The sequence below is a fragment of the Loxodonta africana genome, chromosome 24 (assembly GCF_030014295.1).
Source record: "Loxodonta africana isolate mLoxAfr1 chromosome 24, mLoxAfr1.hap2, whole genome shotgun sequence".
Taxonomy (NCBI): domain Eukaryota; kingdom Metazoa; phylum Chordata; class Mammalia; order Proboscidea; family Elephantidae; genus Loxodonta; species Loxodonta africana.
In genome coordinates, this window is record NC_087365.1 from 553,092 (window position 1) to 575,778 (window position 22,687).

General features: G+C 50.0%; 1 protein-coding gene across 1 annotated transcript in view; it reads right to left on the reverse strand.

Annotated features, from left to right (window-relative positions):
• Window positions 1-501: 501 nt before the first annotated feature.
• The window catches only part of PYGB (glycogen phosphorylase B), a 112,049-nt gene continuing 89,863 nt past the window's right edge, over window positions 502-22,687 (reverse strand). The window contains exons 15-20 of the mRNA XM_064275681.1: window positions 10,270-10,328; window positions 8,230-8,371; window positions 6,274-6,481; window positions 4,713-4,847; window positions 3,006-3,072; window positions 502-2,312 (exon numbers count right to left, since the gene is read on the reverse strand). Coding sequence (XP_064131751.1) covers window positions 2,160-2,312; window positions 3,006-3,072; window positions 4,713-4,847; window positions 6,274-6,481; window positions 8,230-8,371; window positions 10,270-10,328 — 764 coding nt within the window. The 3' untranslated portion in view covers window positions 502-2,159. The remainder of the gene's footprint in view (window positions 2,313-3,005; window positions 3,073-4,712; window positions 4,848-6,273; window positions 6,482-8,229; window positions 8,372-10,269; window positions 10,329-22,687) is intronic.

Below are 22,687 nucleotides of genomic sequence, written 5' to 3' on the forward strand. Positions count from 1 at the left end.
TTTTTACTGGACCTGCAGCTCTAGAGTGGTAGAAGGGGAACCAACACATTTTCGTACCAGAGATCAGAACACTTGCTTTTTATCCCCGGGTGATGGCGTCCACCAAGCTGCTGACAATTCTTAACTGCAGAATGGCAGTGCCGTAGCACCTGGCTCAGTCCCACGTGCGGCTGGGATAAGGATACTAATTTTCTGTACTTACCCAGAATGACAGGCCATGATTCAGTCCAACCCTCTCCATACAGAGGAAGGAACTGGGGCCCAAAGATACCCTCAAGCCCCCCTGCCAGGAACTGAGGGCTGGCTCCATGTGGGTCCTGCAGGAGGACTGCCCTCATCCTGACTCCCCATGTTCGCGGCTCTGCAGTTCTGGGGGTCACTGTAGCCTCCAGACAGCGCCCATCCCTGCTCCCCGTTGCAGCAAGAGCCAGCACCCTCTGCTTGGCCTGGAGACACACAGGGCAGCATGCCAGTAATAAAACGCAGACATACTATGCCAGCCACGGCCACGGAGATTTAATGAGTTTCTCAAGGGGGGAGGGGGCAGTGACAGTGAGTGCTGCAGTGATGGTCACACACTGGTCCCATGGGGTGTGGGGCATGTGTGCCAAACAAGTGGTGGACACAGCCACAGCCAGAACTTGGCCACTCCCCCCAAAACACCCAGGGGCTCTGAGCCACAGTACCCACAAGCAGTCAGGAGACCTCTCTCACACAGCCCTCACACCACCTGCCAGGTGGCCCCAGGGAGGGCACACCCCCCCACTGTTGTGGCAGAGCTGGCCATGCTCCCCTCGTGGGCCCGCTTGGTCCCTTCTCCTGGCCAGGCTGTGTGCACTGGTTGGGGGGCGGGGTGCCTCACGTGGCGGAGGCAGAGACCTGCTGGCACCGAGTACACCAGCCAGGTCGGAAACATGGCACTGCCTCCTTTGTTCAGAAAACTTAAAAAGCACAATTTACAGTGACTAAAACAAGAAGAGCTTCAGCTAGTTCCAATTCTTTGTGATGTTAACTTTTCTGTAAAACTGGGCTAACCTTGCATCACGATGTGCACTGGATGCCTGACAGACATGCCCCTGAGTCACCCTAGGTGTCCATCATAGTCTCAGCCCACCCCACCCCAGGGCCGCAGTCCCCACGTCTGGGGCACACAAGTGCGTTGCAGCCCATCGCTGACCCTACACCTGCCCCACCGCAGAGGGCAGGAGCCCTGGACAGGAGCCGAGAGCAGGTGGGGGGCAGCGGGGAACACTGCCCATCCCAGATCTTCCTCCACTGTGACACTGGCCAAGCCAGGACTCCAGGCCACGGGGAGGAAGGCCGTGGACACGGCCCAGGGCCACTCCCACCACCCTCTGAGCCTTCCCACCACATGGGCCACCTCGGCCCCTGTACCAGTCTAAATTGAGCTTTTTTGCTAAATAACTACCTTTTAGTTTTAAACGTTAAAGTTTACATCTTTTAATGCCTCTTCACATAAAACTGGACGATACAGTTCCTACTTAGCCACTAGCCTTACTGCAAAAAGGCAGAAACAAACTTTGAAAACAAAAAGTTCTAAAGGACAGGACCATGCAGGATCGGGGGGCTTGCTTCAAAACAGTGGAGGAGGGTGTCCAAACGCCCCCCAGTGGCTGATGCTGTGGAGGATGGGGTGTGGGTCATACTATGGTCTCTAGTTTTGTATGCTGCATGTGTCTGAAATTTTCCAAGTTTTAAAATACAGCTCTCTTAAGAGACAGGAAGTGACCTCCCCACGCCGCCCCACACCCAGGTGCACAGTCCTGGACGGAGGCAGCACAGCTGGGCAGCTCAGCACAGCCACCTTCCACAGACCCAGGGCCCACATGCTTACAGTCTAAGGCATTCAAGCTCAGCAAGGTGCCTGGAGGGTTTCTGGAGAAGCCATGGCCACCCTTTGCACACTCGCTTTTGCTGAGAACCCGTGAGAACTTCACACACCCATATACCTCTCCTTCCTTGCCCCACCCCCAAGAATCCACAGTCCCTTCAGGAAACAGCAGTGAGAAAAGCAAGGACCGCTGGCTGCTGGCAAAGTGCTGGGAAAGCTGAATAAGATCCCAGGAGGGGACAGGGCTTGGAAGTGGCCAGGGTCTGGGCATGGATGTGGGCTACGAGCGGACAGTGACACAGGGAACCTAGTCCCGGGGAATGTTGGGTGGGGGGATCTTCAGGTCCGAGGGCTCCGCACCCCAGATGTCCCGTGCATACTCTGTGATGGTCCTGTCGCTGGAGAACTTGCCTGAGCACGCAATGTTCTGGATGACCTTCTTGGTCCACTCCTTAGGGTCCTGTGGAGGGAGTAAGAGGATGCCCGTTGAGCTTTGGCATCATGGGACCAAAGGCACATAATGGAATCTGCGCTTCCAGAACCATATGACCACGCCACACAAAGCTGTCACTGCTCACTGCCCGGGCAGACTCCGCTGGCGCCCCTGCGCTCCCAGCTCCGCATGGCACCCTCTGGGCCAGCCTCCCCCCACCTCCCCAGTCTGCATGCCTCAAGCCCCTGGCACCCCCACGGTCCGTTGCCCTGATGAGACCGTGGCTTAGGAGCGGAGGCCATTTTTCCGACCCCATGGGCTCAATGGGCAAAAGCTGTCTCACTGTCACTCATGCTCTGGGCTGCTGGCTGCTCTGGGGCCAAGGGAAATGCATGGTCCTGGGCGGGGGGCAGTGCCTAATGCCAACACTGGCCCCTCCAAATCACAACACACCAGCTGTGGGGCTGCTGAAGTGGGCCGGGATGGACCATGGCCCAACAAGGACCACCAGGATAGGATGCTCGTGGCCAGGAGGCATAGTGTCACAGGGAGGTGGCCACACCTATGTCCGCGATATGTTCAGAGCTTGCTGGGCCCTGACCAGTGCTCTGGGGCCACAGGCTGAACTTGGACTTCCCCAAGAAGGCCCAAGGCAGGCATGACCCAGGCCCTCCCAGCAACTCTTCCCCCGCTGCCTTCCAAGGGGCCCAGGGACGTTACCCGGTATAGCTGGTCCACCTTCGCCTGACACTCCATGTAGGCCTCATAGTCTGCAAACACCTTGAACCTGCAACAGGAGAGGAGGCTGTGCCCGGCAGCATGCACCAGGGTGGAGAACGCGGGGAGGGGGCAGCTAGCACAGCCCATACCAGAGAGCAGCCATCAGGCTGGCCCTGCCCTGAACCCCAGGGGCTCCAGGGCCACAGGTGGAACAGGAGGCAAGAGCAGTGAAGCCTGCCACGCCATGTCCTGCCAGCCTAGGCCAGGGCAATCTGGCCACAGGAGCTTTTCTGTGAGCAACAGTTACGTCTTGGGAAGACAACTTTTGAAAAACACCATCTTGCCCCAACACTCCTTTAAAGAAATTCGAGTTCACAGCATGTGCCCCATCTGCCTCCCATACAGCCACGTGACAACAGCCCTGCACGTCAACCCGCCTTCTCGGGACGCCTGGTTAAGGCTGAGGCAGGCGGAGGCCCTGAGTAACAGCATGTCCAGCCACGCATCCACCCTCACATCTCCTGGGGCTGAGCACTAGTAAAACAAGAAAGACTTCATTTCCTGGTGTTCTGGACTGAACGCAGGCTTTATGAAGATGGAAATACGCTGTTCCCTGCGGAGCCAGAAATACAATTCATTACAGCATTCATTACAGCATTCTTCCTTCACCACGGATCTCAGCCAGGGTCAAGCCTCCAACCCAGACATACATGTCTATGCATGTGTGAGTATACGCGTGCTGAGTGCCTACACATGGATGTCTGTGTGCATGCGTGTGTGTGTGTGTGCAGTTAGGATCTGGTCCGACTGAAGCCAGCTGATGATAGAGTCATCAAACAGCAACAGACCACGGTGATGGCAGCACAAAGCAGGGAATACAGAGTGTCTCCGTACACTTGAAAATAATCAAAACAGCTAACATTTTGTTATATGTATCTTATCACAGTAAAATAAATTTTAAGTAATAGACAATCAAAAACTAAACCAAAAGAAACAAAGGAGAAGACAGGTTACTTCTCAGCATGAGCCCGACTCAACGTGTAGCTCAGAGGGGAGTAAAGAGCTGTCATCAGACCGCACAATGGCACTGCGAGCCTGGTGGCACAGTGGGTAAGAGCTATGGCTGCCAACCAAAAGGCCAACAGTTTGAATCCACCATCTACTTCTTGGAAACCCTATGGGACAGTTATATTCTGTCCTATAGGGTTGTTACGAGTCAGAACCGACTTGAAGTTTTAATGAGAGAAACCTCCACCATGTTAACTACAGTGTAGGATGAATTAACTGCATTATAATGTTGACATCACAAGTAAGTTCTGCTTTACCACTGGGCACCTCTCATCACCCTCCCCAGCCCACTTCAAAAAGGTTCCCTGAGAGCCTTCCTGCTGCCTGCCCTCTTGGGCACAAGTGCTCATTTCACTGAGACGCTCCCAACCTGAGGCCTGGGCAGCCCCCAGGCAGTACTGTCATGATACCTCCTGTGCCCATCACACCTGCTCCCCAGGTCGGCACCGTCAGCTCCAGCGCTGGCTTAGCTGTGGCCCTGCCTGCTGGCTGGCTGAGGGTCGGCCCAATCCAGGCATGCTGGGGAGACAAGGATCTCCCAGTCCCTTCAGACACGGTGATGCTCAGACCCTGGGGAGGGCCGCGCTGCAGAGTACAGCAGCGAGGCTTGCGTCAGGCCCACGAGGGGCTGGCTCCCACCTGTCGTGGTTCATCAGCATGTTGACAATGTCCCTGAAGCAGTCAGGCTCCTTGGGAGAGAAGAATCCACTGCCGATCTGGTCCACTGCCTGCCTCAGCTCGGGGAGGCGGTCGTAGTACTCCCTGGCATTGTACCTGTGGGGACCAGGTCAGAAGTCAGCATCAGCAGCCCGGAGTGGGAGCCCCCTGATGCTCCCCTAGGCTCAGGGCCTGCAGTGCCCGGGATGGCAGCCACTGGCAAGAGGTGGCCTCTGAGCACTTGAGAGAGGGCTGCTGGAGCTGTGATGTGCTCTGAGCGCAAAGTCAACGTAACCGGCTGTTCTTGCTTTTTAAAAAGCGTTGTTCCTAGAAATGTACAATCCCATGTATGGCCCACAGGATATTTCTGCTGCAGAGGGAGCTGCTCAAGGCTGGCCTCCTGTGAAAATGTGGGCAGAGCTTTCAGACCCACATGCCGTACCCACAGCCCCACACCTGCAGGCCCGTGCCTGGAGTCCCTGTCCCAGCATCCCCACCCCTGCACCACAACCCCCACCACCTGCTGCGAGGGGCCACAACTGCAAACAGCCCCTCAGCTGGGACTGTGAAGGTGCAGAGGAAATGCAGGCAAACGAGACAAGCAGGCCCAGCCGTCAGCTTAGGGGACTGAGGGGACATGGACAGTGTGTGCTCAGGGCCCAGGACACCAGCAGAAAGCACCCCGAGTGTGGGGTGGGGTGGGACAGGGCCAAGACACAGCTCTGATGCTTCAGGTGACATTCACATTTGCATTTCACCTGGCTCGTGTCCAAGGCCTCACCAACTCTCCCAAGTGTATAGGCAATTAGACAATACTGCCTTTTCTTGTTTTTTCAACTATTACTCAGAATTAGGCCAGGCCGAGCTCAAGGTCAAGGTCATGAAGCACAGGGAGCCCGAGGAGCCTGGGGAGATGGGACAGCCACATGTAGACACGCAGTGCAGCCTAGACTGGGCCCTGGCCCAAAGATGACACTGCTGGGGACGGGGACCTGGGGTCTGGAGTGTGGTTAACGACGAAGCACCATGTTGGCATCTTGGTCCCAACAGAGGTACAGGTGATCAAGGCACAGAGGGGAGATCGAGGGAGCATGGGGACCCTGCTCTCTGCAACTTCTCTGTCAACCTAACTTACTCCAACACAGGAACTTCAGCAGCAGGCGTGCCCCCATTTCCCAAGTCGGCCGAGCACCCTCGGGCCACAGGAGGGCCCTAACTTTGACTCCAGAGATGGCCTGTCCACCCCCACGGCCAATAAAGGGAACCTGGGAGCCGCCTGCCCCGTGCTGTGGTCCCCACCACGCTCTAGCGACCAGGGAAACAAGGGGCACCCTGTGTGCTGCTCTAGACGAAGGTATGTTCCCTCATTTTAGAAAGCCAGCCGAGTACAGCACAGGCAGCCGTCAGGGCAGCACAGGAGCAGCCACGTCTGAAGCCAGCCCCGGTGCCACGCCACCCACACTGCCCACCTGGACAGGCAGCCTCCTGAGGCCCCGCCCCGATCCTCCACCCAGCAGGCCCAGGCAGGGCAATGGGCACACACCCTTTCTGGTCCAGTGCTTCCACCTCCTCCACCCGCAAGCCGAAGATGAAGAGGTTCTCCTCCCCCGCCTCCTCCGCCATCTCCACGTTGGCACCATCCATGGTCCCGATGGTGAGGGCCCCATTGAGCATGAACTTCATGTTGCCTGTGCCTGAGGCCTCTGTGCCCGCAGTGGAGATCTGCTGGGACAGGTCTGCAGAAGGGATCACTGCGGATGGGAGCACAGGAGGCTGGTCGGTACTCATGCCCCCTCCTTAGCGCCCACCTCTTCTGCACCCACCTCCTCAGGGCCCCCTCCTCAGCGCCCACCTCAGCATCCCCTCCTCAGGCATACTGAGGTGCTGCCCACCTTTAGAAGCTACAGCAAGGTCCCTCTTCACCTCCCTGAATAGGCAGCCACCACCCCGTGACAGATGGTGCAGGTGTGCCACCAGGGTCACCCCAGGAGAGGGCCACAGCCCCCTCCCCCATGCTGCCTTTGCAGGCTCCCTTTCTTGATCCAGGGCAGTTAAGGGAAAGGGACCCAAAATAAAGCCTTCTGTGGATAATCCTCCTAGATGGCAAAGGCCCTTTATTCTAGAACCTCCCGGGGACCATGGCCAAACCAAAGTCTGGTGGTGCCCCTGGTCCTGGTCTGTCGGTGTTACTATTCCTTCTCATCATGTCTTAATCAGCCCACAAGGCTCCTGAAGAACCAAAGGACTAAAAAGCATCACCTGACTATGCACGGGCGTTACTCTGCAGGCCAGACGTCCTGGTGACTAGGAACGGGGTGTCCAGTGTTCCACATCAGCTACCAGCCACTGACACTATGACTAACGTGCAGCAGCCAGGGGTCCTCCCCACGGGCCCCTGTTCCCCTTACTGGGCATGCAGAAAGGCAGCTCTGGCCTGGTCCTGGGACTGGCCACCCCTGCCGAGGGCAACACTGGCCAGACTGGCTGCCATACGACTCACTATGCAGCTCCCCTGTTATGTCCCCAGCCTGGAGGCTGGAGCTCAGAGACAGCCCTGGTCAAAAGGGGACAAAGCCTGATCCAGGAGCAGGGTAAGACACCGGCGTCCCCTGCCATTCAGGCTGCGGACCCCAGCATGAAGGAGGCCCAGCCGGCCCTAAGATGCAGGGTGCATCCCAGGCAGCTGAGAGGCATGTAAGACACTGTACTTGAACTTTGGCACCGAAGTTCCTGGTCAACCCCTGCCCAGCACGCTAAGTCCCCCTCTTGGGCCACCACCCAAGGCTGCCCGGCAGAGCAGCGTGGTCACAGCACAAGGCCTGGAGGAACCTGCACATCCCTGACGCAGAGCAGCCCAGGAAGCAGCACTGGCAGCGTCACCCTGCCTGGCGCACAGAGGCCTGGACACCACCACAGGAGGCCAGCACAGGAGGCCCAGGCTCAAGGCCAGCACAGGCGGCCCAGGCCTGAACCCACCACTGGTTGGGCGAACCGCTCTGGGGCCGGTACCCCAGAAGTGACCAGTTAGCAGAACGTCTGGGTCGGACGCGTGTGTTCCCAGATACCTCTTCTGGGCAGCAACACATTTCCTGGGTCCCCAGGACCTGCCCCAATGTGGCGAGTACAGGCCATCTCAAAGGAGCAATGTGCCTATGGTAGCCAGGCGAGTGGCAGGAGAGGCTTGGGTGGGGGCAGAGAGCGGCTGTACACCTCCACCAGCCAGGTGCATGACCTGCCAGCAAGGCAGCTGGGGCCCCAGGAGCAGGAGGCAGGGCGGAAGAAGACAACAAAACCAAGTGCAGCAGTGGGGAAGTGCAGAAGGGAGGGCCTCTGGTTTGAGACCCATTCTACCTGTGGCACACACAGGTGTTCTCGGCAGGACAGAGCACTGTCACCCAGCCCTGCTGCTCTGGCTCGGGGCCTGCTGCCCTGACCAGATCCTCTAGCCACCTCATCCCCACGCAGGGCAGTCCACTGTCCGTGAAGGCCTTCCGCATACCTTTCTCAGCCAGGGACACACGGTAGTTCTCCAGGAAGATCACTCTGAGCCTGTCACCTACAATGGGGTCGTGGTTGACGACACTGCCGATGGATGTGACCAGCTTGATAATCATTTTGGCCATGTGGTAACCAGGAGCTGCCTGGAGGAGGAGGTCAGCATAAAGAGTGTGCCAAGGGTCTGCTTGTCCTCATGGGTCCCTGGGAGGAGAGGGCCCAGCCACTGTGAGGGCCGCAGGGCCAGGTGGGAAGGCTGTGGATTCCAGGGACACCGAGGCGGTGCTTTCATGATGTGTTCTGCACATCATCTGTCAGGTGGCCCCTGGCCTAAACGTTTTCAAAGTCCCCACACCCAGCCACTCGGATGAGGTCTCACACCTGTCCTTCACAGGGCCTGGGTGCCTCGCGCCACACCTGACACCGCAGCCTCTGCCAAGGCACTTCCTCAAGTGTGATTTCCTGACTGCAGTTCAGTTTTAGAAATTAGAAGAGGGAAGAAACAACACCCTCTAGAACTGACTGCCGACTCGCAGGAAATCACGACACCCCAGAGGGCACAGCAGCAATGGCAGTGTGTGGGAACAGACCACCTAGCTTCCTGCCAAGGGAATCCCAAAGAAGGCAAGAGGGAGCCATGGTGGGCAGGCTGTAGTCTCCGCCTGAGGCCCTTGTCTGGGTCCTTAATCACACAAACAGCTGCAACCACCTGTGACTGTACCCAGACAACAGGGCCGTGGACACAGACTGCAGCTTTGACACCATGGGATTTGTGCTGTTTTCAGGGTGACAGCAGCACTGTGTGGCTGTTCATGAAGGGTCCACATCTTGAGTGGTTTGGGAGGGCAGCATCCTTCTGTGAGGATGTTTGATGAAGTGTTCAGCAGTCAAGTGTCAGAATACTGTGACTTATCCTGGAACAGCCAGCAGCGCCTGGGGAGACGGAGCCCATGTGGGTAAACGTAAAACTGAGAATCCGGGACAGCTGCATGCGTTTTGCCTTTCTACTTTTGTCTTGGTTTGTCATTTCTCACAATAGAGCTTTTTAAACTTTTTAGAAAGTCCATACCCTTTAGAGGTGCTGACACACTGACAGGTGAAAGCAGGTGGCATCTAGGATTTGCCTCATGACTCTGGGGGGAGGGACAAAGCAGGAGCTGCTGCTGGGCTGGGGACGGGTCCACAACTCCTGCACCTGGCTGCCTTGTAACAGTGAACCGGAGCGCAGGATGTGCTAGCAGCCTACTGAGCCCAGCCTGCAACGTGCCTCCACTGAGGGCTGGTCTGTCCGACCCTCTGTGGGCCACTGCACCAGCCCAACCTTCAGGAAGCGGCTGTACTCTCGGATCTTCTGTGTTCCCGGATGAGGACTAAGCTGCAGGAGGAGCGGCAGGAGACTGGACACAGCCCTAGAGGACTGAGCATAAGGACTGGCCTGCCTGTCCCTATGGCAGTACACTGGGATCAGGAGTCAGCTCCAGGATTCCAACAGTATGTGCCACATTAAATAATACAGAACAAAAGCAAGCTGGGCTCCAAGTGGCCCACACTGATGAATAAAGCAGCCACACTGCACCTGCATCAACCTGGGACATGGCTGCTTGGTGCTCCACAGGGGCTCGCCTGTGATGTGGACAGAGGCAGCATGCAGACAGCACCGTGCCCACCTGTGGCGGAGGCCTGGCAAGCCCTAGGGAACCAGCCTGGCTGCTGGGCAGGGAAGGGACCTGTCAAACTCCCACATCAGTGGGGGTGGGGGCATGCCCCACGGGCAGCTGGCCTCTGCACTGGGTGCACCTGCCAGGCACAGCTCCCTTAGCAGCCTGCCCATGGGCTGGGTGCTACCCACCATGCACGGCTCCGTCAGTGTTCTGCTCTCTGGGCTGGGTGCTGCCCGCCAGGCACAGCTGTCCTCAGCATCCTGCCCACTGGGCCACTGGTTCCCAGTTCTGCTGACCCACCAAGAAGCTCGCAGGTCACCCACCAAAGGGTGGGTGGTGGTTTAGGCCAATCTCAGAAATGAGGGCCACAGGAAATCACTCACCTTTCCCCCGATCATGACAGTCCTGGGCACAAAGGACTTTGTTGGGTCTTTCCTTATTCCTGCAGACAAAGGAGATCCAGTGAGGCACCAAGACTACCCACACCAATGCCCTGGGCAGGAAACTCCAGGTGTCCACCCACTGCGGTGGCTAAACACCACACACCAGTGCCCGAAGGCCCTGAGATCAAGACCTAGAGAAGCAGTGGGCGGCAGGTCCACATGTGTGACAGACTGCCCACCCTGACCGTGCTTCTTCCAGGTGGGCCTGGACCTGCCGACGGCTCCAAGACTCCTTGTGCCGCTGCCCTCAGCAAACGCCATCCTCACACAGTCTCACAGGAAGCACTGCAGCCTGACTTTTGGGTGTGAACACCATTACTCAATACCCTGGAATAAGGCAGCGCTCGTGAGTTAAACTGTACTTTATGTATGTTGCTCTGAGGACAGGAAGAGACAGGGATGACCTTCAGATGTGCTAATGGGGCTAGGCAAGCCCCTAACTCCTTCACACTCTCCCTTAGAACCTGAATCAGAAGCCCCTGACTCCCCACACTCCCCGTCAGGGCCTGGGGACTCCCACCACAGGGGGACTCAGGGCCCCGCAAGCATGGTGGGCCTGCCTCAACTTCCCCAAACAGAGGTCGTCCTCACCAGGTCTGCGATTTTCAGATTTTTGGGGTGGGGGCTAAACAAAAGGTGGGTGAGTCAGCCCTGGCTGGCTTGCTCACCAAGGAGCCAGGCCACCAGGCCACAGACAACACAGACAACAGAGTCTTGTTTCTAACATCCGACTTCTGGTTTAGAATAGGAACATGGCTGTCCCTTAATTTGAACTTTCCCATGTCTGGAAATCACACAGAACAACAAGAAGAACAGGAAAAAATAAAAATACAAACTATATTGTATAAAACGAGTTAAGAGAAAAAGTATGCAAGCTCCTACTACTTTGTAAGTCCTACCAGGTCAAGGGGCAGAGGGGCTGCTGGCAGCACGGGGTTCAGGGGTCTCCTGTCTTCCTGGGAGTGGGTGCTGGCAGCAGCTGGAGGGCTGGAGGCGGGGGTGGTGTGGAAGGAGCCCCAGTGACCAACAAACAGAAGGCGGGAATGGGGAGGGAGCCTCTTGTACCAGGCCAGCCTTGGAGAGATGGAGGGAATGTGGCCAGAGAGGGCCCACTTTTTGAGGAGATGTTGCTTTGATATTGCAACAGGAGAGCTGTGAAACTTGGAAGCCTCCCTGGGGCTTCTCCTACCCCCCAGGAATGATCTACTCACAGTCCAATGCAATCCAACTCACTCCGAACAACACGAACAACAAAAGTAAGGGCACACAGCTTCAATACAGACAATGAGAAGTAGAACCTGACCACAGACCTGCAGAAGACAACAGGGCCAGGACTCAGCCCTCAGGCAAGAGGGCCAAGGAGCCTGGGACAGAAGGACTTGGCAGAGCACAGGACAGAAGAAGGAAGAGCTGTTGCACAGACCCACGGCCTGATTATAGAACCAAGCAAGGAAGAGACCCAGAACATGCAGCAAGAGACACACAGGACAGGAAAGACAGAAATCAACAGACAAGAAGGTAAAGAAAATCAATCACGCACCAGCTGGAGCCCCAGAAGGAGAAAACCAAAACAAGGGGACCAAACACTTTAAAACATACTTCAGGAAAGCCTTCTTGAAATAATACAAGATATCAATCAACACATTCAAAGAGCAACCTGAGTATCAGGGCAACTGACCCATAATGGCCAACACCAAGACAGTTAGGAGACCCAGGACAGGCAGCAGTACAAGAGATAATTAGACCGTGCCAGACTTCTCCATGCCAACATCCCATCCTTAGACAGTGGAGCAACACCTAAAAGACACTGTCATGGATTGCACTGTATCCCCCAAAATATCTGTCAACTTGGCTAGGCCATGATTCCCAGTATTGTGTGACTATCCACCATTTTGTCATTTGATGTCATTTTCCCATGTGTTGTAAATCCTAGCTCTGTGATGATGAAATGTGATTAGTGGCAGTCATGTTAATGAGGCAGGACTCAACTGCAAGACTGGACCGTGTCTTGAGCCAATCTCTTCTAAGATATAAAAGAGAGAAGCAAGCAGAGAGAGATGGGGACCTCATTCCACCTTTGTACCCGGGGTCCCTGTGCTGAGAAGCTCCTAGACGAGGAGAAGATCGATGACAAGGAACTGTCCCCCAAGCCAACAGAGAGAGAAAGCCTTCCCTTGGAGGTGGCACCCTGAATTTGGACTTCTAGCCTCCTAGACTTGGAGAGAATAAACTTTTGTTTATTAAAGCCATTCACTTGTGGTATTTCTGTTGTAGAAGCGCTAGATGGCTGAGGCAATACTCAAGGAAAGAAAGTGAAGTTAAGAATTTAATAATTAGCCTTGAAATTGTCCTCCATGTTTAAAGGCTACAGACTATTATGAACAAGCAAGACCTCGGGGAACACTGGTCACACAAGCCATTGTGTTCTAAAGGACAGACTCCAGCCAAAAGTGGTGGGTGGGAAGGCCTTGACAAAAGGACAGTGGTGAGGACGGAGCAGATGTGTCTGCCGATAGACCAAAATAAAGACAGGAATAGGGAGGCGGGGCGGGGTGTAAACGTCATGTGCTCCAACGATGGAGGACTGTTTGTGTACAAGCACACATTCACGCCCACCCACCCAACACACACACACACACACACGGCAAGGAGGAAGACTGGTGGAAGTTAGAACACGTTTGTTGACTGCCTTATCTGAATGGCCGGGAATCACAGGGTATCATTAAAAGCTAACATCACTATGAACAGTACAACCAGAACGGAAATAATGAGAACGTTCACACATCGTGAAGAATGTAACCAGTGTCACTGAACAACTTGTGTAGAAATTGTTGAATGGGAACCTAAACTGCTGTGTAAAACTTCACTGAAAACATAATAAAATATATATATATATTAAAAAAAAAAAGCTAATACATCATCATCAACAAACTAAAGCAATAACCTACAGATTGGGAGAAACATATATCTGGTAAGAGTTTAATATCCAAAATAAAGAGCTCCTACAACTGTACAACAAAAGGATAAGCAACCCAACCAAAAAATGAGGAAAGGACTTGATTAGAAACTTCACCAAAGAGGATATACAAATGGCCAGCAAACACATGAAAAGATGCTCAGTGTCATCAGTCATTAAGGAAAAAAAACCCCAAACCCATTGCCATTGAGTTGATTCCAACTCATACCAACCCCACGTGTATAGGGTAGATCTGCTCCATAGGGTTCTGGGTATAATCTTTATGGAAGCAGGTCACCAGGCCTTTCTTCTACAGCACTACTGGGTGGGTTTGAACCACCAACCTTTAGGTTAATAGTCAAGCACAAATGTTCTGTGCCACTCAGGGACCTCATTAGTCATTGCTGCTGTTGTTGAGTCCATCCCTGGCTCATGGCAACCCTGTGTATATACAGTACAACTGTTCCATAGGGTTTCCTTGGCTGTAAATCTTTACGGAAGCAGTTGACCAGGCCTTTCTTCCATGGAGCTGCTGGGTGAGTTAGAACAGCCAAACTTTAGGTTAGCAGCTGGTCACAAACTGCTTGTACCACCCAAGCTCCCTAATTAGTCATTGATAAAAACCAAACCAAACCCACTGCTATCAAGTCAATTCCAACTCAAAGTGACCCAACAGGACAGAGCAGAACTGCCCCACAGGGTTTCCCAGGAGAGGCCAGTGGATTTGAACTGCCCACCTTTTGGTTAGCAGCTGAGCTCTTAACCACTGCACCACCAGTGCTCCTCATTAGTCATTAAAAAAAAAAAACAAAAACAAATCTGTTGCCGTCAAGTCGATTCTGACTCATAGCAACCATATAGGACAGAGTACAGCTACCCCACAGGGTTTCCAAGGAGCACCTGGTGGACCTGAACTGCTGACTTTTTGACTGGCAGCTGTAGCTCTCAACCACTATGCCACCACGGTTTCTAAAGCGATACATAGTCATTAAGGAGACACAAATCAAAACCATACTAAGATGCCACCTCACCCCCATTACAGTGGCCATGATTAACAAAATGGAGAATAACAGTTGGCGAGGATGTGGAGAGACTAGAGCGCTCATCCACTGCTGACGGGAATGTCAAATGGTGCAGCCACCTGTGGAGGACAGTTTGGGAGACCCTCAAAAAGTTGAACACAAAACTACCATGATCCAGAATCCCAATCCTAGATACATACCCCAAAGAAGTGAAGACAAGAACACAAACAGAAACCTGTACACTTTTCATGATAGCTAAAAGGTGCCAAGAGTCCATCGGAATGGATAAACAAAATGGGGTATATACACAATGGAGTATTACTCAGCCATAAAGGGAAACGAAGCCCTGAAACACGCTATGACATAGATGAAACTTGAAAACATTATGCTGAGTGAAATAAGTGACTTACAAAAGGACAAATGCTATGTGATCTCACTTAAAATATCTACAACAAATACATAGAGATGACAGTTTGTAAGTGGTTTCCGTGGGTGAGTGGGAAACGGAGAGGGGGAGTCACTGTTTAGGGGGACACTGAGATCCGTTAAGGGTGGTGGAATAATTTGGAAAAGGACAGTGGTTAATGGCTGTGTAACACAATGAATGTAATCAATGTCACTGAATTATGCATGTAGGAATTGTTGAAAAAATGCAAAAAAATTGTTGAATTGGCAAATCTTATGATATTTGTATTTTTTACCATGATAAAATTTTTTTTTAAAAGTTACTCAGGGAACATCTAGCTCAATTGGCATAACGTAGTTTATAAAGAAAATGTTCTACATTCTGCACTGCTGAGTAGTATATGGGGTCTTAAAAGCTTGTGAAACGGCATCTAACGTACCCCACTGGTCCCGCCCCATCTGGAGCAAAGGAAAACAAAGAAAACCAAAGACACAAGGGAAAGATTAACCCAAAGGACTAACGGACCAGAACTACCACAGCCTCTCCTAGACTGAATCCAGGACAGCTGGATGGTGCCCGGCTACCACTGACTAACAGGGATCACAATAGAGGGTCCTAGACAGAGCTTGAAAAAAATGCAGAACAAAATTCTAACTCACAAAAAAAGACCAGACTTACTGGTCTGAAAGACAGGAGAAACCCCAAGGGTATGGCCCCTGGACACCTTTTCACTCAGTAATGAAGTCACTCCTGAGGCTCACCCTTCAGCCAAAGGTTAGACAGGCCCATAAAACAAAATGATACTAAATGGGCACACCAGCCCAGGGGCAAGAATGAGAAGGCAGGAGGGGACAGGAAAGCTGGTAAGGGAACCCAAGGTCAAGAAGGGGAGACTAACTGACCATGGCACTGGGTTGGTAACCAATATCACAACAATATATGTATTAACTGTTTAATGAGAAACCAGTTTGTTCTTTTAACCTTCATGTAAAGTACAATAAAAAAAATTAAAAAAAAAAGCTAACAGATTAGGTAGATACATAAACACTGAAAAGTACGAAGGTAAACGCTAAAAGATGATGACACTGTTGGCTAAAAGTGGGTAGTGGAGTGGAGGAAAGGGGTTGTGAGCTACTTTTACTGTTGCTCATACATGGAGAACCAACAGAATTGTTCAGGCAGGGGAACTGGCACATCATAGAGGAAAATGACGGAGAAAAATGCAGACCTTACACCTGCAAAAGAAAACCATGCCAAGGAAAACAAAACAGAAGGTTTGCGTTGCATAACATTAGCTACTGCTAGGTGACTATGCAGGTGCTGTTCCAGGGTGGGGGGCACACTCATCACTGAGCGGCTGTGCTGCCCCACCATCCAAGAGGATGGGGGAGAGGAGCTCACGTTCTGCTGCCTCATGTCACCTTGCTGAGGCTCAGCGTCAGGAGCACTCCGGAAGGACTGCACCTACCGTATTACATCATGTCTCAGAGGGGCCAGGTTCTTGCACCTGGACAAGCCTTGTTATTGTTGTTAGGTGCCGTTGAGTCAGTTCTGACTCATAGCAACCCTATGTACAACAGAACAAAAACACTGCCTGATTCCGCACCATCCTCAGAATCCTTACTATGTCTGAGCCCACTGTTGCAGTCACTGTGTTAGTCCATCTCGTGGACGGTCTTCCTCTTTTTCACTGCTGACCAGCTACTTTACCAGGCATGATGTCCATCTTCAGGGACTGGTACCTCCTGATAACATGTTCAAAGTATGTGAGAGGAAGTCTCCCCATCCTCTCTTCTAAGGAATAATCTGCCTGTACTTCCTCCCAAGACAGATCCGTTCATTCTTTTGGCAGTCCACAGAATATTCTTCACCAACACTATAATTCAAATGCATCAATTCTTCAGTCTTCCTCATCCATTCTCCAGCTTTCACATATATATGAGGTGACTGAAAATACCATGACTTGGGTTAGGCGTACCTTAGTCCTCAAAGTGACATCTTTGCTTTTTAACACTTTAAAATGGTCTTTTGCAGCACATTTGCCCAATGCAGTATGTCCTTTGACTTGTAAACTGCTGCTTCCATGGGCATTGATTATGGATCCAAGTAAAATGAAATCCTTGACAACTTCAATATTATCTCTGTTTATCATGATGTTGCTTCTTGGTCCAGTTACAAAAGAATTTTTGTTTTCTTTATGTTGAGGTGCAATGTATACTGAAGGCTGTAGTCTTTCATCTTCATCAGTAAGTGCTTCAAGTCCTCTTCACTTTCTGCAAGCGAGGTTGTGTCATCTGCATATCGCAGGTTGTTAACGAGTCTTCCTCCAATCCTGATGTCACATTCGTCTTCATTCCAGCTTCTTGGATTATTTGCCCAGCATACAGATTAAATAGGTATGGTGAAAGCATACAACCCTGACACGTGACATTCCTGACTTTAAGCCACACAGTATACCCTTGGTCCCTTTGAACAACCGCCTCTTGGTCTATGCATAGGTTCCATATGAGCACAATTGTGTGTTCTGGAATTCCCACTCTTCGCAATCTTACCTATAATTTGTTATGATCTCCACAGCTGAATGCCTCTGCGTAGTCAATAAAACACAGGCAAACATTTTTCGGTATTCTCTGCTTTTGGCCAAGATCCATCTGATATCAATGAGATCCCTTGTTCCATGTCCTCTTCTCGATCTGGCTTGAATTTCTGGCAGTTCCCTGTCACTGTCCTTCTGCAATCATTTTTGAATTATCTTTAGCAAAATTTTACTTAGGTGTGATATTAATGATATTCTTTGTTAATTTCCACATTCTGTTGGACCACCTTTCTTTGGAATGGGCATGCATATGGATCTCTTCAGTTTGTTCGCCAGGTAGCTCTCCAAATTTCTTGGCATAGACGAGTGAGCACTTCCAGTGCTGCATCTGTTGAAACATCTCAATTGGTACTCTGTCAATTCCTGTAGCCTTGTCTTTCACCAATGCCTTCAGTGCAGCTTGGACTTCTTCCTTCAGTACCATCGGTTCTTGATCATATATGCTGCCTCTTGAAATGACTGAACACTAACCAATTCTGTATACTCCTTCCATCTCCTTTTGAAGCTTTCTGCCTCATTTAATATTTTCCTCATAGAATCCTTCAATATTGCAACTTGAGGCTTGAATTTTCCCCAAATCTGAAGTATTTAGCACAATCAACAGCATATCATTTCAGGAGGCAGCACATGATCAAGAACTGACAGTACAAAGGACTTCTGGCGAACATGACACCATAGACAAAAGCACCATGCCGTCCCCCCACAGCAAAGATCCGAAAAACTAAGTGAAACAGAGACAAACGTCATTCCTGGAACCCGAAGTGTCTAATGAAGAGATAGGAACTCAGCCAAACACTGAATGGAGTAAGAAACTAACAGAGAACAGAGAGCAAGGAAGATAATGCACAGAGATGTCTATCAGCTAACGCAGCACGGACTTGCCATCTTCGACTCCTGTCGGAGATTGACAGGCAGGGAGCACAGGTAAGCAGCTTCATGGAGCTCCCAGCAGGAGACAGAGCGCCTGGTAATGAGTGACACACGGTTTCCCACTCCCCACCCTCTCCCCGCTGCTCTACCTCCGCCCTTCCTGGCTGACAGCTGTGGCTTGGCTGGCCAGGAAGCGTAGCGTCCATGCTGCTTGGATTTGCCCCACCCACACTGGAGACTGGCAGACAAGGAGTACAGGAAAGCAGCTTCATGATGTTCCCAGCAGGAAACACAGCACCCTGTAATCAGTGATATACGCTTTCCTAACCCCCATCCTTCACCCCCCACCCCAGGCCTCCTTTTCTTCCCACCACCCACAGTCTCTTGGACTGGAGGCATCTGCTTCATCCCAGGCCACTTGGATTGACCATGCCCACACTGGCCGTCTCCATAAGTGCCATCTTTCTGTTGCTAGTGTTAATTTTTCCATTTCTTTTGGTTTCTTCCGTGCCTCCCAGCATCTCTACCTCCTTTCTCTTGAACACCTGGCTCTGTGTGCCATCTTTGCTTCCTCTTGAAAGGCTGTGAAGCCCTACTCCACTGGGGAACGACTCCCCAGGCCCGTGACAATATGCTGGTGGGATCCCTGGGGCCTTTTTTTTTTTTTTTGCTTTGCTTTGTTCTATTTTGTTTATTTGTTTGTTTTCTTTCTCTTTTAGCAGCTTGAGAGCCCCTTCTAGCCAGGCTGTACTGCACGGCTTAGGAGCCACTCCCTGAAACTAAACAACTTCGTAAGTGAGATCCCTGGTGGCATTTCTTTTTTTCTCCCTTTCTTTTTTCCTTTCTGTCCTCTTCATTTCCCAGTTCTCATCTCTCTATATTTACCTTCTTTTCCTGTCTCCTGAATACCTGGTGTTGTGTGACATCTATACCTCCTCTAGCCAGGCTACACTATGCAGTCTGGGAGCCACTTTCCTGGTCTTTGCAGCCACACCCGTGAGACCCCTGGGAGCTTTTATAATTTTTTTTAATTCCAAATTTTTATCTAGTTTTTTCTCTTTTGTTTTTCTCCATTTCTTGGTTTCTCATTTCTCTACTCCAATGGCAAGCTCCCTTAGCACTCTTTTGTTTGTTTTTGGCTCCTGTTTCTCTCTCCCCTCTCTCCTCTTTCCCATACCAGCTCCACACATCACAACCTTCCCCTCCTTCCTGCCTGCCTGCACCATGTGCTGAACATCACACTCCTGAGCAGCACAGGCACAGCCTACCGGAACCTTTCCTGCACTGATACCCAACTCGCCCTCTTGGCTCTAGGACATGCCACAAATGACCCATCCTAGCCCCTTCCCTTCAGCTGAACCTGCCCTGAAGCACCATAGCTGAGCAACTGGCCCTGCCCACTCAAAAAAAAGGTAAAAAATTTCGTGACCAAAGACGTGTAAACAAAAAATGGATAGCCCGCCTGCTCAAACATAACCAAATATAAAATGGAAGGACAAAACAAACAGATCTACAATTGATATACGAAGAAAATAACTACTGAATGTCCCGAAGACAGCAGACAGTATCAAAACACATTAAAAAAAAAACACAGGACAAGATGGTTCCGGTAGGCTTCCAAAATAAAACACCAAATGACTTTTCAGTAGAAGAAAAGGCACTAGAACTACCTGAGAGGGGATTCAAATCTCTAATATTCAGAGCTACCAAGAGTTGAAGCAAAAAGCAGACAAAAATGAAGCAGAAATAGACAAATTCAGGGAAAAGACAGACAAATTCATGGAAACTACAGACCGAAAAATGGGAGAATTCAGGAAAATAATACAGGAACAAAATGCTGGAATAAATTCACAACTACAAATCATTCAGAAGCAATTGGAAATCCAAAAGATAAACAAGATTTCAGAAATGAACAGTGTCAAAGAAGGGCTAAGGAACAGGTTTGAAATGATGGAAGACAGGATCAGTGAAATTGACGACAAACACTTGGCTACAAGTCTGAGGAAAAAAAAAGAATGAAGAAAACTGAAACCCTGAGAATCACGTGGGATGCAATCAGAAGCAAAAACTTGCAAGTGATCACAGTTCCAGAATAGGGGGACAAAACGGAAAACACAGAGAGGATCACTTAAGAATTACTGACAGAAAACTTCCCTAATATCATGAAAGATGAAAAGCTCACTATCCAAGAAACTCAAAGAACCCCATATAGGAAAGATTCCAAAAATAAATCACCAAGGCATATCCTAATGATATTCACTAAAACGAAAGACAAAGAAAAAATCCTGCGAACAGTTCAAGAAAAACAAAGTCACATACCGAAGAGAAACAATAAGACTAAGCTCTGATTATTCAGCAGAAACCAGGTGGGCAAGAAGGCAATGGGATGACATATATCAAACTTTGAAAGAAAAAAATTGCCAACCAAGAATAATATATCCTACAAAACTCACGTTCAGATATGATGGTGAAATTAGGACATCTCCAGATAAACCAAAATTAAGGGAATAAAAACCAAACCAAACTAACAAGAATTATTAAAGGAAATCCTTCAGTCTGAGAACAAACATCAGACCACAACCTGAATATAGGATGCAAGATTGTACCAGCCAGATACCAACCTAGGAAGTGAACTCTCAAAGACTATCCAAAACCAAAAGAAATACAATGGGTAACAGAGAGAGGTTAATCTGTAAATGACACCAGCATCAGAACAACAAAAGAGGGGATAAATGGTGAAGTATAATGAAAAGGAAGGCAAGGCAATACCAAGTAATAATACACTGGTTCAAACCTATGAAGAATACAGTAAATTTCAAGGTAACCACAAAGAAAGTTAAAAAACCTACTCATCAAAATAATGAAGAAAAATATAAAGTCTCAATTAAAAAAAAAAATCTACAGAAATAAAACAAATGAAAAAGAAATCCACAAACAAAAGGAATTCGCCACAGGACAGTAACAGGAAAAAAAGAAAATGTCAGGACCACAAAAAAAAATACTACAAAATGACAGCAATAAACTCACACCTATCAATAATTACACTGAATGTAAATGGCCTAAATGCACCCAAAAAGAGACAGTGGTAGAATGGATAAAAAATAGGATCCATCAATATGCTGTCTACAAGAGATACACCTTAGAAACAAAGATGTAAATTTACTAAAAATCTAAAGATGGAAAAAAATGTATCAAGAAATAACTACCAAAATAGGAGTGGAAACACCAATCTGCGATAAAAGAGACTTGAAAACAAAATCCACCATAAAAGACAAACAAGGGCACTATATAACGATTAAAGGGACAATCCATCATGAATACTTAACCATAATAAACATCTATGCACCCTCTAACAGGGTTCCAAAATAATAAAACAAACTCTAACAGGACTGAAAAGAGAAACTGACAGTTCCACAATAGCAGGAAACATCAACATAGCGCTCTCGGTGAAGGACAGAACACCGAGAAAGAAACTCAACAAAGATACAGAAGAGCTAAAGGGCACAATCAGCCAACTTGACCTCATACACATACAGAGAACACTCTACTCAACAGCTGCAAAGTGCATATTCTTTTCCAGTGCACATGGAACGTTCTCCAGAATAGACTACATCTTAGGCCACAGAGCAACCCTCAACAAAATCCGAAATACTGAGATAATACAAGGCATCTTCACTGACCACAAACCCGTCAAAGTAGAAATTAACAACAGGAAGAGCGAATAAAAAAAAAAAAAAAACAATTCCATGGAAACTGAATAACACCCTGCTTAAAAACCACTGGGTAATAGAAGAAATCAGAGATGAAATCAAATAATTCCTAGAATCAAATGAGAATGAAAACATTTCATATGAAAAATGTTGGAACACAGCTAAGGCAGTCGGTGCAGAGAGGTCAACTTATAGCAATAGAAGCACACATTAAAAAAGAGGGGACAAAATCAGAACATTAACTACACAACTTAAACAAACAGAAAGGAGCACACAGCCACCAGAAGAAAGGAAACAATAAAGATCAGAGTAGGAATAAGTGAAATGGAGGATAGAAAAACAATATAAAGAATCAACAAAACCAAAAGTTGGGTTTTTTTTTTTTTTTAATTTTTACTGTGCTTGAAGGGAAAGTTTACAAATCAAGCTGGACTCTCATACAAAAATTTATATACACCTTGCTATATACTCCTACTTGCTCTCCTCCTAATGAGACAGCACTCTCCTTCTCTCCACCCTGTATTTCCGTGTCCATTCAGCCAGCTTTTGTCCCCCCTCTGTCTTCTCATCTCCCATCCAAACAGGAGCTGCCCACATAGTCTCATGTGGGGACTTCACCGAAGAAGCTCACTCCTCACCAGTATCATTTTCTACCTTATAGTCCAGTCCAATCCCTGACTGAAGAGTTGGCTTTGGGAATGGTTCCTGTCTTGGGCCAATAGAAGGTCTGGGGACCATGACCTCTGGGGTCTTTCTAGTCTCAGTCAGACCATTAAGTCTGGCCTTTTTACATGAGCT